General features: G+C 34.5%; 1 protein-coding gene across 1 annotated transcript; it reads right to left on the minus strand.

Annotated features, from left to right (window-relative positions):
• Window positions 1–1018: 1018 nt before the first annotated feature.
• Window positions 1019–15605, minus strand: LOC127975778 (ras-related GTP-binding protein D-like). The gene is made up of 7 exons (XM_052579745.1): window positions 15195–15605; window positions 12719–13014; window positions 12442–12641; window positions 12235–12349; window positions 10106–10248; window positions 8171–8319; window positions 1019–6688 (listed from the first exon to the last, which is right to left on the minus strand). The coding sequence occupies exons 1-7, from the start codon at window positions 15316–15318 to the stop codon at window positions 6537–6539; spliced, it is 1179 nt and encodes a 392-aa protein (XP_052435705.1). The 5' UTR covers window positions 15319–15605; the 3' UTR covers window positions 1019–6536.
• Between the last annotated feature and the right edge of the window lie 550 nt (window positions 15606–16155).

Consider the following 16155-nt stretch of genomic DNA (forward strand, 5'->3'; position numbering starts at 1 on the left):
TATCTGTTGATAGAATCCATGATGCCATGCTTCTGAACAAGATGTCCAGGACCTCTGGCAGAAAAACAGGCCCACAACATTAAAGATCCAGCAGTGTATTTAACAGTGGGCATGGGGTACTTTTTATCCTTGTTTGTACTAAACCCATCTGGTGGGTTTGCTGCCAAAAAGCTCTTTTTTTTAAGTTTCATCTGACTATAGAAGCCAGTGCCATGAAGTTCAAATCATGTCTGGCAACTGAATATACTGGAGTTTGTTTTTGGATGAGTGAGGAGAATTTTTCTCCGAACAACATGTGGTGATGTATGGGCTGCTTGATTTTTCTTATAGGCTTTCTAACTCCAAGATTGAACTAATCTCTGCAATTTTCTGAAGAGTGTCATTGGCCACTCCAACTCTCCTCCTCACTGATATAGACACATGTCCTCTTCCAGGCAAATTTGTGATATCTTTAGTTGATTGCAACCTCTTAATTATCGCCGTGATGGTGGAAATGGAGATTTTCAATGCTTTAGCTCTTTTCTTGCAGCCACATCAGAACTATATTCTTTGGTTTTACCCCTTGTAATGGATGATTAAAATAATTTGTCCTTTGTGTTGCTGATATTTATAATAATGTTGAACAGGAAGTCATCGCTGGACAATTTCATGCTTCTAGTCACCCTGGTGTGCTAAAAAATGTCAATATGAATGAAAATATACTTCAGAGATATTAAACTCATAAGAATTTCAAGGGGTGCCAATAATTGTAGCCAACATGCATTGGAGAAAAACATTTATTTCATAATGAGATTTTCTCCCCACTTTTAATTGTTTTAGTTAATGTAAGGTTAGAATTTTTGTGAATTTTTTTAAATGAAAGATCAAAAAGAACAGCGATGCAGATTTATTTTCACAGCCGCTTTATATAAGTGGTGGGGACTGTATTCCAGAGCCATGTAAGCTATTATAGTATACATTTTGCCGTTTTCACAGACTTCAAATAAAGTATATATAAATAAATTACATGGAAAATTGATTTGAGTTGAAATTATTTTATTATGTAAGAAAGGCCATAGGGTGATCAGAGATATGAAATTTGCTATACAGACAATCAGTTGACTTAGTCAACAGTCAGTTATGTAAAAATATTTGATTGCCTTCAGCTAATCAGAATCATAAATTCCAGAGAGCCATGAAAAATTATTGTAATATTCATTTTGCTATGACTTCTCATACTTGAAATACAGTAAATAAATGAGCGACATAAAATATTGATTTGAGGTGAAATTATTTTATGTGGGGAAAAAAGACCTTAAGATAAAAAAGATATGAAAATCAGTTGACTGGCATATCAGTCAATTATACAAAAATATTTGAATTTCACGATTCTCACAACATAAAAGGTCCTTGCCTCAAAGATTATTCTAATCACAAATCAAACATTGGAGCGATAATAGATATTAAATATGTGGGAAATGCCTGCAACCTCAGCATAATCCAACGAAGACCAAAGATATACCAGTTCTGAAACTATTAATGAATACTATGGTTAATTATCAATTCATGATAACTTCCAAATCAAGTCAAGCAAACAGTCAGTTTTAAAGTACATTGAAGCCCAGTATATTGAGATTATATATTTATTATGAAAACATTTACGTGAAGGTAATCACACCAGCAAGCACTGCTTAATTATAGGCAATCTTGGACTTGCTGCTTGCTCAGTTGCATGAATAAATGTAATGTAGATATTTTTTAGAGTGAATAGTGCATTCAAACGTTTGAAATTCCGAATATTAATAAAAAATCTGAAATAATAAAAAATCTATAACTCTGCAAAGTGTTTTAGTAAGACCACTGCTGCAATTTACAGAGCCAAGGACACTTATTGTAGGTTTAGAGAAAATGTTATGTGCAGAAATCTGGACATACGTTTTTATGTGAGCTTTTATAACGTTGCCTAAAAAAAAATCAGTTCCAAGGTGATAAACATCAAAAAATTGTTCAGTATTGAAGGTTGAATACAGACAAGCAATCTTTGATAGGATGTGCTATTTGTAACGATTCACAGAAGAAAAGCCCACGTGACATCTGAGCTTGTTATTTGTTCCACATGAATGATTACTGTTCTGATATTTATCCTGAACTCCAGAAACATGTGACATGCAGCCTAACTAAAGAGAATAAAAAAAATAAAACATCTGTTATCATTAAACTTTAAGGCATTAAACATATGCAATCTGAAGTAAAAAAGAGGCCTGTTGTTATCATTGCCAATACAAGGGAAAATAAAAATGTAATTTAAAATGTACATAAACCTTTTAAAGTTTTTTCATCACATTAAAAAAATCATTATTGCACTGTTTTTTAGTGCGGCATTCACCTCCTTTTTGTAGGGTTGCAAACAAATTGTGGCAATTGAAGCTCGAAAATAGGTCACAAAAAAATATGATTAAATTGTTAAATTGTTAATTTATCATTAAATTGAATGTTTGTCTCGGTTCCTGAAAAATTGAAATGGTTCTTAGATTTGCTGAATGCTGTGAGCCTAAATTATAAGTTATCTTTAATGATGCACTTCTGAATTGTCAGTAATAATATTCAGGCTGCATATTCATGTGTCAGCGGGAGGTAAATTCACAAGTCAGATCTGCTGTTTTTCCTCCAACTTTTTCATTCGGTTGGGGAAATAGCGAGGTCAGAGGAACACAGGCTGGATGCTGGGCTGTCCTCGCTCGTCAAAGAATCTGGGGCTGGTGATCAGGGCCAAAAGTTACGCAACAACAAAGATTACTTTTAAGAGAGGTTCAAACTGAAGAGACTTCTTCTGGACTTCAGATCATCTCCTGAGCCATATCTGCTCTCTCTGCCTTTCACCTAAAATCTGAAACTCAAATCAACTTAAAAATAAGTTCGTTAAGATTGTGCAAGTGGTTTTCTAAGAAAGAAATATATACCTAGATAGAGCTTGGGACATTCAAAGTGTTAGGAATATCATTTAATGTTTATTTATATTTTAATTGCATATTATTGTTCGATACAATAAAGCCTTATGATTTCCTTGAATGGGGAAATCTAGCATGATGTCAATTGCTCACTAATTGATCCTCTGCAGTGAATGGGTGCCGTCAGAATGAGAGTTCAAAAATCTTTTAAAAATACACAGTCCAAAAGAAATCCACACGACTCCAGTCCATCAATTAATGTATTGTGCAGCGAAAAGTCGCAAAAGAAACTCAGCATTTAAACTTTTTATTTTTAACCCCTCACTTCTGGTTAAAATAATTTGGTCTATAATTCATTATACCACTTACACCAGTGAAACAGTTCATCTCTCATCGTCCTCTCTCATTAAAATCCACCAGTATATTTGTTAAGAAATGTTTTAGACTTCTTTTTGCTTGTAAACAGTGCTTGATCTGTGTGTATTTCTCTCCTGATTAAGACCAGATTACTTTTTCGCTGGAGAAAGCAAGGACTAATATTTTAACCAATTTGAAGTTAAAAATGTCTTAATGTAATTTAAACATGCAACTTTTGACTTCACAAGAAATTAATTGACAGACCGGAGTGGTGTAAATTACTTGTGGATTATTGTGATGTTTTTATCAGCTGGTTAGACTCTCATTCTGACGGCACCCATTCACTGCAGAGGATCCATTGGTTAGCAAGTGACATAAAGCTACATTTCTCCAAATCTGTTCCGATGAAGAAACAAACTCATCTACATCTTGGATGGCCCGAGGGTGAGTAAATAAAAAAATTGTGTGACCGGTTCCTTTAACAAATGAAAAATTATTGAAAAGTTTTACAAAACAAAAAAATCTTGGTAAAATAACGTTTGCACAATAAAAAGCAATACACAAAGTAAACTAGGCATCTTAAATATACATTGAAAATCCATCAGTTATGTATGTGTACTAGGATAAGTGAGAGCAGAAGTATCTGGGTAACTTGACATGTGTCTGATGTGTACTTCATGACATCATGAGTTCACATGAAGACTGCTCTCTTTTCACCCAATCAATGAAGACCTTGTGAAGAGCCCATAAAGCCTTTTCTTAATGTGGAGCGACAGCTTAAGTCATGAAGTAATCTAATCCTGTATGACAGCTTCTGATTGGTACGTTCACTATAGCAGCTGACTAGTTGTGACTGAGAACTATGGCTGATAGATTTCAATTACACTCAGTTTGACATGGCAACAGAACGCTATAAAATTAAATTCTAATTTATTCGCAATAAGACAGAGGGCTTCAAGTTCAAGTTCTTCTCTTTTCGTCATGTGCCTTAACACATGAGCACAAAAGGAAAAGCCCTCAGTCACAGATGCATCCCAGCTCTTGCAGAGTAAATAGTGTTTGGCCCGCTGATAGAGATTATAATACTAAACATGAACTGTCTTACATAACACATTGTAGTTTCACTACAGATGATTTACTGTCCATCCAGAGTGGAGCAGCTCTTGCGTAAGCAGCTCTGACCTCATGAGATTTACCCATCAGCCTTCATTGCCAAAGCAAAGGTATTCCCTGGGATTAGGGCTGGTGCTCTAACACCTCCACTGCACATGCATTAAACCCCTGGCAACACACACCAACCGCTAAAAATCAGTCACATGATATCAGCGCTAGGGCAGAGCTGGGACCTTGTACTTCCTGTGATGTCAAGGAAGTTAATTGTTCCTTGGGAGTAAAAGCTAAGTGAGGATGGCCTGGAAAGGGAAAAGTGTGTGTGAATCAATCAACACTTCTTGCATTTGGTTAAATGTGAGAATAAGAATCATTTTGGCAACAAGACATAATGAAATCTGAACTACGTTGAATATTAAGTTAGTTAAGTGGTAGTGAAATAAATTCTGTGAGTGATAAAGAAAGATGCTTTTTTTATCAAAAGCACTTACATTTTTTTTAAACAATATAAATAAATATTCTGCAAAATAGCATACATTTCTATGCATAAAATGTATACTTTATATGCCAGTGGTTCTCAACCTTTTTGAATTGGCCAACATATTTTTATATACAATATTTTTTCTCCAGTATTTATGCTATAATTGTGAAAAAATGTTTTAATTAAATGTTTTGTTTGCAAACAGAAACTATCAATAGTTATTGAGGGGGGAAATAATGAAATGGCATTAGTTGTTTAATTATAATATTAATATTATTTGTTTTATAATAATAATTCATTTGAATAATTTTAAGTCTTTTAAGAAGTTTGCTGAGGCCCTCTTATGGGTCCCAGCTCCTTGATTGAGAACCACTGGTTTATGCAAAACAACCAATCATATGCTTGTATGTTAACTTAATGTTGCAGACACACTTAAATTACATTTTTAGGGAAATAAAAAAACAAAAGCAAAATTGAGATCAAATAATATACAAAAAATCAAATACAGGGGTAAATAATAATAATATTTTTTTCATGTTAAGCAATTATTTTTTTATTTAAAAAATAAATCTTATTTTACAATGTATATAGAAGATAACTGAAATGTTTGTGCTCTAAACGTGACAAACTTTTAGCGGAGATTTTTCAAAGGTAAAAAAAATATTATAAAAAAAGAAAAGAAAAATGCATTCTTCGCAAACCATAAAAAAATGGACAGCTAAGTTAGTTTGGTGCAAAATATTTCATGTACTGCTGTCAAACAATTAATCATATCCAAAATAAAAGTTTTTCTTCTAATAATGTGTGTGTACTGCATATATATATATATATATATATATATATATATATATACACACAAATACAGTATATATTTAGAAAATATGACATATACATGTATATATTTAAATTCATATAATTTATATTATAAATAAATATGTTTAATATATAAACATAACACTTTTTTTCTTAAGTGTTATAAACATAACACTTTTTTAAATATATACATAAATGTGTGCATTTATATACACATATAAACTATAAACAGTACACTCATATATAATAACAAAAACTTTTATTTTGGATGCGATTAATCCCTGAAAATGTTGCTGACAAACTTAAATTACGATTTTAAGTAAATAAAGAAAAAATATGTGAAACTGAATAGCTATTTAACCATAAATGACAAAGCAAAAAAATAAAATACTTCTGCAGGGGTAATAAAAACTATGGACTAAAGAGGTGAATTATTTTTTAATTTTAAGCAATACATTTTTTTTTTAAATAAAATACTTTTTAGTTCTACAGTGCATTTTGAAGTTAAATGAGATGTTTGTGCCTTACTGTAAAAATACGACAAAAGCATTGCACTTGTACTTTGGAAATGGCTTTTACCATATATTTTGCCAGAAACTGAAGCACAGTTGATTGATTGAGTAAAAAAATATTATTGAAAACAACAAAAAAGTTGCTTACTTTACAACTTTGCATGGACAGCTAAGTTAGCTGTGCAAGATATTTAACGCACAACGGAATCTATATCACCATTTTGGATTGCTGAAGAGCAAGAAATGGCCCTGAAGAAAATTCAAAGCACAAGCGTAGTCTGTGTGAAGCCTTCACCCTGGAGTGACTCTAACAGGCCAGGGAGCTTTCAGTGCTCTTCAGTGAGGAGGCACCTGAGTCCCGTTTGGCACAGTCTGCCTGCTCCACCTCCTCTGGCTCAGAAGCTTTCGACTCCTCTGCACTTTCAAGCGCACGTCAAACACCTCCTCTATGGCTTTCTTGAAACAGTGGAAATTGTAGTCGATAAGTCCTGTGTGAGCGAAGACAATCCTAATTAGCTTGCGGCAGGAAAGTTGTCTGACCCATTCCAAAATTGGATCACTGCATAAATGCACTTTGAATTAAGATTATGACGCACATAACAAGATATGTCATTTAGCTTTGATCCCCCACCAAAAAAGTACCGCTTCAACTGATATAATATTCAATTTAAACCGAAATAAAGAACCAGCTTCCCTAGCGATTTACCTTTTTATAAAAGAGTTAGAGTTTTGATAAGTTCAGTTAAATATAGTGTGAAAATATGACTAAAATATATATTGCTTTATGATGCAGAACATTTATGTCATCCAAGGACCCAGTGCAAAGCTACGCCTTTATAAAATGCCTTGTTTTCCCCGCTGACTAACATGATTGCTCATGATACTCTCCCTAACCCCCTTAGTAATTCCTAGCATGAATATTTCAATCTTCATTAGCCTCCCAAGGATTCCACTAATTATCCCATTCTCTCAAGTGAGTGGCGCTTTACACCAGCAGGTTCTTTTCTGACCGATTTAAGATGAATGTAGTGTAGCAGTAATTGCTAAAAACAGCTTGTAGGCAAAAGCTTTAGGTCTTTATTGTATGTGCTGCATGAGAATTTTTAGCGGGAATCGTTAATAGTTAACATTTTGCATTAAAAAGTATAGTTAATCTTATAGATATCACATTTTTTACTTTTGTATTTGTTCAGCCAATTTCTGTATAGGAACAAACCATATAAAGTGTACATAAAGCAATTGTAAATATTTACTCTATTAAACACATGTAGATTTACACTACTGTTAAAGTTTTGGGATTTATGAGCTTCTTCAGGTTTTTCAAGTCACTTATGTTCACCAAAGCTGCATTTATTTGATCGAAAATGCAGAGAAAAAAAAACTGTATTGTGAAGTCATTTTAATTTTAATTTAGTTTATGCATTTTATTTCTGATGACAAAGCTGAATTGTCAGCATCATTACTCCTGTCTTCTGTTTCACATGATTCTAATCAAAATAATAATCATTAATTATTTATTATTCAGTGTTGAAAACACCAACAGTGATGCGTTTTTTCTGAATTCTTTGATGACTAGAACGTTCAAAAGAAGAGCATTTATTTGAAATAGTATTTTTTTTCTGTAACAATGTCTTACTGTAACTGCCAGTTTTGATCAAATCAATGCATCCTTACTGAGTGAAAGTATTAATAATAATAATAATAATAATAATAATAATAATAAAAAAACTTTCCAACTCCAAACTTTTGAACAGTGGTATATAAAATATTAAACAAACTGATATTAAAACTAGATGATGGAAAACTGCTGCTGGGGAAAACAGGTATTTTATAATTGGACTTTAATAATTGACACCAAAATGTTACTGAGATAGCCCTTGAGACTACTTCTGCATTTGACAACAAGCCCTGGAAAAAGATATAAACAATAATCACACCAATCACGTTTGCAACATGTCCAGAAAGCCTACCTTTCCTCTCAAAACTCTCTTCCCTGATGAAACACACCAAGGCAAGAAATTTGGTGACTTCTTTTAGGTACATGACCGTTGTGTTGTTTAAGTGGATAATGGCCATAGATTCTTTATCATAGGGAGCTCCTGCCTCATCTCCAGTCAACCTATATGAAAAACAACAACTATAAAAACAAAAGACAAGCATCTCTCATCGCGTCTTCCCTGCTCTCTGCAGTTCCAGAGACATCTCATGCTGTTTTTTTTTTTTTTTGCACTTGTCCTTCAATTTGTATGATGAATGCACATAATAAACATGTCCCTGACGGGCAGCTTCCTCTGAGCAGCGTGAATTACTGCTCCATCAGGAAGACACTTTCCCAGTTCAGCTTAGGAACAGACTGCATACAGCTGAAAAATTGTGCAGTGTGGAACAGATGTTGATTCATTTCATAATTATCAAAATGAGCAGATGCCCTGTCATAAGCCCCCGCTTTTATAGCAAATTTATGCTTTTATGCATGGATGTTACAAATATATAAATATTTTCACACAAAAAAGAAAGTACGGAAAAGATGATGAACAAATTGAGGCGGCATAATAAAGCATGTAATTTGGAGCTTCCTGAAACGGAGATCACGAATCAATGTCAATATGATGAATAGGGAACAAATAAGCGACTTATTTATTTCAACGAGTTACAAACAAGGCTTGCGGAAATTAATTCCACAGCAGCTCGCCAAATCCAAATAAAAGCCATATACTACGAATTAATGCACAAGCTGTCAAGCCGAAATGGGCTGAACTGACATGACCATGTTGTGGCTTACAGGAGCCGAAAAGGAACATTTTTATGATTATTTACCCCCAAGCCATATAAGATGTGTATGACTTTCTTTTTACATCCAAAAAGGAATTAAGGTTTTGGAGGAAAACATTCCAGGATTTTTCTCCATCTAATGCATGTGAACATGGCTCATTGTAGACTATTTTTGAACAGTACAAAATCCATATTTAGACAGCAAGTAATCTACTGTACATGAAAAATAAGTGTCTCTAGTAAATTTTCATACCATTTCTATTTCATTTCATTTCGATTTCAATTAAATAAATAAATGAATGAATGAACTACAAATGTTTGTAGTTTGGTTTAAGAGGAACCCGCAAAGATTATATGTCAAGCACCCTTCACACTGTAAAAAGTCAAAATCAACTGTGTCGAACAAATTGGAGGAGAAGAAGAGATATGAATCCATATTCAGGCAGCTTCAAAGTAATCCACACAACCGTCAAAAATGGTCTACGACGTTGCACCGTTCACTTACATTAGATGTAGAAAAATCCTGAAATGCTTTTCTCCAAAACCTTCACTTCTGTTTGGCTGACAAATAGAATTTGTTATAAGTAAATAATCAGGAAATATACATTGTTGGGTAATCTATTACAATCCTCTCGGTTACAGACTAAGGCTACAATTTCGCAGGGTTAACTGTCCTGCCTGCTCTCCTATTCATCAGAAAGTAATGAGGTGTCCCATCTGCTCTTGCAGGCCACTGTGAACTGACATATGTGGGGCCCTGGGTCAGCCCTGCATTCCTGTACCTACCCAGACCACTGTGTCCCGTCAAGTTACAGGACAAATTGGGTAAATGGCGCTGGAGGTGCTGCTTTCTGCCCTTCCAATGTTTACAGCCAGTGTTTACATATCCCCGAGTTTGATGCTACTAATCCACAAAAGATTAAATCCCAGCCAACAACGGCTATAGGAAAACAAGGTGGTTGCATGTGGGGTGTTACATTTTATTGTGCACTTTTTTGGATGTACTGTATGGCACAAAATAATTATAGTGGGAGAAGATGCAAGACTTGCCATTCTGCTTCATGTCTACAGAATAAGACCATGTTCTGTAGCGTAATGTGACTGTGGAGGGATTGTCACTTGGTGTCACTCACCCATAGATGCACGAGATGTCGATAACCACATCTATCATGTCACAGCACAATTCATAGGTCTGCATGTCCACCGGGCTGCTATCGGTTGCTATGTAGATCTTACTGACCACATCAAAGAGAAAAGCCTTTTCAATCCCTGAGTTCTGCAATGAGAGCACAGGACAGGGTTAGGGGTCAGCTGTTATTCTTAAGAAATGCAGCGGAACAGGACATCTTATCTAAGAACACTTTGAAGTGGAAATGAGTTGCACAACCACGTAATCAACTGCATTGCAAGTACTGTTGTTAGAAAATGCATCTAATTCTATAAAAGCTGTTGAAAGACTAGAAAGCATCTTCCCAAGTTATGTGACTCTTCACGAGTGAATTTTTCAACTGCTGTTTTTAAAACATTAACAGTGTAACAGTTTTAAATTGCAATTATATTCATTAATATTTGTACTTTTTATAAATTGTTTTACAATTACATTTATTAATTTAGCAGATGTTAAATGATTAAAAAACAAAAACATTTATAAAGATTTGAATTTATACTTTACACTACTGTACTGTTCAAAAGTTTTTATGGTTTTATTTGATTACAATACAGTAAAGATAACAATATTATGATATATTATTAAAAATTGAATTACTGTGTTCTATTTAAATATACAGTACAGACCAAAAGTTTGGACACACCTTCTCATTCAAAGAGTTTTCTTTATTTTCATGACTATGAAAATTGTAGAGTCACACTGAAGGCATTAAGGGCTATTTGACCAAGAAGGAGAGTGATGGGGTGCTGCGCCAGATGACCTGGCCTCCACAGTCACCGGACCTGAACCCATTCGAGATGGTTTAGGGGTGAGCTGGACCGCAGACAGAAGGCAAAAGGGCAAACAAGTGCTAAGCATCTCTCGGGGAACTCCTTCAAGACTGTTGGAAGACCATTTCAGGTGACTATCTTTTGAAGCTCATCAAGAGAATGCCAAGAGTGTGCAAAGCAGTAATCAAAGCAATAGGTGGCTACTTTGAAGAACCTAGAATATGACATATTTTCAGTTGTTTCACACTTTTTTGTTATGTATATAATTCCACATGTGTTAATTCATAGTTTTGATGCCTTCAGTGTGAATCTACAATTTTCATAGTCATGAAAATAAAGAAAACTCTTTGAATGAGAAGGTGTGTCCAAACTTTTGGTCTGTACTATATATATATATATATATATATATATATATATATATATATATATATTTTTTTTTTTTTTTTTCTGTGATGGCAAAGCTAAAGCTGTCATTCCTCCAGTCTTCAGTGTCACATGATTCCTCAGAAATAATTTCAATACCCTGATTTGGTGATGAAGAAAAATTTTTCAGGATTCTTTGATTAATACAAAGTTTATAGTAACACACATTTATCTAAATATATTTACACAGTATAGGAACACAGACCAAGTGTAAATCTGAATTGTTCTATGAGTTCAGACAATGTATAAAAACAGATTAAATCTGTTTATCACAATGCATTGCATGGGAGATGTTTGAGAGATTTCAATCTTCATAAAATCAAATCTAAAAGTTGCTCAGTTATTTTACTCATGGAGCAGTCTTTTCACCACGTCAATTTACCCTCTGCTGCCACCCGATGGCTAATGTAAAAAACTCCTGATCAACATAAAAGATGAGCACCATAAATTGATATTGTGTCTGAGAGAGATCCTAATAAATAATAATGTGTTTTGTGATCATGATGTTACTAGGAATATTATTTCCATTATACCTCACTGCAAACACAAATCACAGGCCAGTGCTAATGTACCTATGCTAATGGCTGAATGTGACCAGATATAATTCTTAACAGGCAGAAAATTATGCTTTCTGGTTTTGCATGTTTACATGAAAATCAATACCAAAAAACATTAAATATAACATTCTTTTAACATGTGCTTGGATAATAGTGAAAACTCTTCACTCTTCAAAGTAATTCATTATTACTGTGCCTTTATTTGGTCGGTCATTGAGCAAGAACATAATTAATTCAACACTAAGTACTGATCAGAGATTCACTTTGGTTATCCATGCCAAAAAAACAAGATATAAAGAGGTGCATGGGCCACACAGTGAACTATTAGTATTAGATTTACTCACAGATATGAAAATGTTGAGCAGATTCTCAAGGGTGGGAAGCTGAGGGATGAGTTTCTGCACAACTTTACTGAAGGCCTCAAAGATTGAATGATCATAGATGCTTGTCAAGTAGAAGCTGGAAGAAATAATACATTTCACATCACAAATCCAACATCTGATGTTTTCAAAAATGCCATATAATATCTGATCTGTTATTATGATACCAACCTTAAGTGTATTCTTTCTAACCCAGCATCAGCTAGATCATCATTGGCTCGTTTGTGTATGTCCCTCTGTTTCTCAATTTTGTGGTCATCTGAAAGGCCATCCACCTTGTGGATGAACACTTCGAAGTTGATGTCAGGATTGACCTTGTAGGCTCTTGTCACGGTGAGGTGAAGCCTACTCAATGCTTCCACATAATCATCCTACACAGTAACATATTTGTAGCTTTTTTTAAGAAAACAGACAGATTGGCAGACAGACAGACAGACAGATATTTCACCTGAGAGTCTATGACAAAGATGAGAGCCCCTGTGCCGCGAAATATCATCTCATAGTCGAATGTGGGGTCGAAGAAATCAATCTGACCCGGAAAGTCCCAGATTTGGAAGCTGACGAAGGAACTGTTGGAAACGTCCTCCCGACAAATCTTATTAGTGCTCTCCAGGAAGAGCGTCTCGTTGGGTGACATCTTGTGGAATACAACTTTCTGAATGGAAGACTTGCCGCTTCGCCTCAGGCCCATGAGCAGGATCCGAGGTTTCACCTCACTGCTGAACGGATCACTGAAGCCCAGCACTGTACAACACAAAACACAGAAACACTGCCTGAGAATCATAAATCACTATATGCAAGCCATATTTGGTTAATGGTACACCAAACTTAGCATTCAAACAATCTGCTAGTGACAGCTATAATAGAACTTCCACTATTGTATACAAGTTTAGAGTCACTTTATATATAATACACACACACACATGCACACACACTATTTATGATTCTTTTCAGTCTCTCTGGTTGTCTTGCATGCATGTCACATCTGTCAGGTGGTTAGTAACCACCAGTAACCAGCACATTATGCCCTTGTGAGCGGCATGTCCTGCAGGTACTGACTACAGAGGTACACAATAACACCTGATTAACATGTCGTCATCAGCCAACAAAGGTTATTAATCACTTTAGTCAGTGTGCTGCAGATTTGGACAAAACAGTAAGATGTGAGGTCCCAAGCTTGAAAAGAAAAAGCATGTATTCAACTGAATAATAACCAGCCTAGTCCAAAATTAAAGTCCACCTAATGTTTAATAGAAGGAGAGCTGCATGAGGTCTCTTCTAAACGGAACAGCTCTGATGTTTACTGAAAATAATTGCAGCTGTCTCTAATGTTTACACAAACCTGAAAATGTCAAGTTTTTTCTTTCATATGAGACAGAACATTTTGACATGAAATAACTCATTGGAATAACTAATTTATATTTAATTTCAAATCAGTATCTTTCTACATCATTGCACATACTTTAACATCTAAAAGAGGTTTGAACACGGCCACACATTTCCATGTTACAAGTTCATATACTTCCAATTAGACGTGTAGCAAAGTGAAAAGAGAAATGGCATACTAATCCCCTCGGTTTGAATCATATTACCAGAATGACTGCTGGAGAGCATGAGTGTGGAGTTGTGGGCAAAGCCTACACTGGCATTCCACTCCTTCATATCACATGCTGCAGCTGATTTGATGACTGTGACCTTGCTAGCTCTCAGCCGAGGAGTGTCAACTGCATTTGGTGAGACTGAGGGACACTTCTAGTCTCAAAATATAGCCTCAGGAATCCTGCAGTGTTTACCGAAGTGTCCAACCCCGGCGGCACCACAGAGTGAAGGAATACTAGTGTTTGTTCAATTGGTAAACAATGGCCAAAATCTAGTCAAGGAAACCCTGAGCTGACAATCATAGATTGCATCTAAAGTTGTGTAGAAACAATGAGCTGTAATCAATGCCTAACTTACAAATCGACCTGCTTTTTAAGAAATCTTGCCGTAAGGTGAAACTTGAAGGTACTATGAAAGTCATTGTAAAAGCCACAAATCCATACAGAGTTATATATCTTTTAGACATTTTTAAATAAAACCAAGTGAGAAACCAAATGTGTGCACACTTGTTATTAATAAACCCCTTGTAAATATTTACCATTGTATATCCACCAAACTTTCAGTTTCCAAAGTACTGTAGTTAATATGGTTTGTTGGTACTTTAAAAAACATAACTGTTTTCAAGTAGCTGTATTTTTATGATCTTGGTGGCTAATGCAGAGTTAGCAAGTTTTACCGTACCATAATTAATAAACCCCTCACAAATATTTACCACAGTTTCCACCAGAACACCTTAGTTCCCAAAGTTATCAGCGTTACTTTCAAAACTGTAATACATTTTATGGGTTCTCAGAATATTTCATTAAATATTTATCTGTATTTATTTATTAATGACACTGGCAGACATCCAGTTACAAAGGTTTATTAATAAATCCCTCATGAATATTTAACAGCCAGTTTCCAACCAAAAAACTTAAATTATTGGGGTTACTTTCAAAACCATAATAAATTTATATTGGATCTCAAACTTAAAAATCTCAAGCTTTTATTATGTAATGGATTATTTAGTTACACTTTATAGTAAGGTGTCCTGGTTACAGTCTAATTATACATTTAAGTACTGAGTAATATTAATTAACTAGCCTACATGTAATTATGCATACTTTATTGTTATTATAAGTAACGGTACAGGTAACGTGTAACAAGGACACTTTCATGTAAAATGTTTTTCATTTATGACACTGCTGGCTATCAAGTTACCACAGTTTTGTTGAAGTATCAAATTAACTTTTTTTGCAAAGGATTTATACTTAGCGTTCGTTCAGAAACATATGAAACACACATAATCCCTTATTTATGGGTGATAAATTAAAACTACCCCTAACCTCCTTCATCACAGCCGCAGTCTCCGTCAGTGAATGTGTCGAAAACATCATCATCGTCATAATAATCGAACAACAGCGCTTCGTTTTCTCCGTCCGCTTCATTGTATTTCCGTTCGCTTGTCATTCTCCGAGTTTGAGAAATTTAATCTGAGGCGGCAGCCAAACTTTTCCACATTGTCACCTGATATGGCCAAGCCATGGTGAACTTTCACCTCCCCCCTCGCTCTTTAGCTCTGTGACACACACATAGCAGCCCGCCTGCGTGAGGAATCACAGCACACTGTGACTATTCATCACTATCATCACAGAACCAAGAGCTGCGCTGCAGAAGAACTTCGTGAGAGAAGACTGAGAGCAGAAGACGCCTCCCTTCCCTTCACCAAACAAACAGGCTCTGCATGGACTCCAGCGATGGCTATGGATCTCGGGAGATGTAGTCTTTTGGTCGCATAAGGACACATTAGAGAACGTGTATCTATCTATCTATTTAGTGAGATTATGATAATATCTTGTTGCTAAATTACACCAAATAGCAAAATAAAATCTAAATAGTTTATAATAAAATTATATATATATATATATATATATATATATATATATATATATATATATATATAATTTGTATATAATAATATACATAATTATTAATATAAAAGTTAGTTATATATTTATATGTAATATAATAGAAATTTAAAGCTCAAATTAACAAAATAGTAATTGATAATGATGATGATAATAACACTTTGCTATATATTATTAATCATATTTTTCTTAAAAAATATAAATATTAATTTAGTATTTAGTCATTTAGCATACACTTTTATTCAAAGCGACTTACAATAATGACATTAGCAGCAATCAAAACAATAGAGCAATAATATGTAAGTGCTGTGACAAGTCTTGGTTAGACTAATGCAGTACACAAAGCAAGTTATATACATACATACATATATATATATAT

This window comes from Carassius gibelio, chromosome B17, assembly GCF_023724105.1.
Source record: "Carassius gibelio isolate Cgi1373 ecotype wild population from Czech Republic chromosome B17, carGib1.2-hapl.c, whole genome shotgun sequence".
Lineage (NCBI taxonomy): Eukaryota > Metazoa > Chordata > Actinopteri > Cypriniformes > Cyprinidae > Carassius > Carassius gibelio.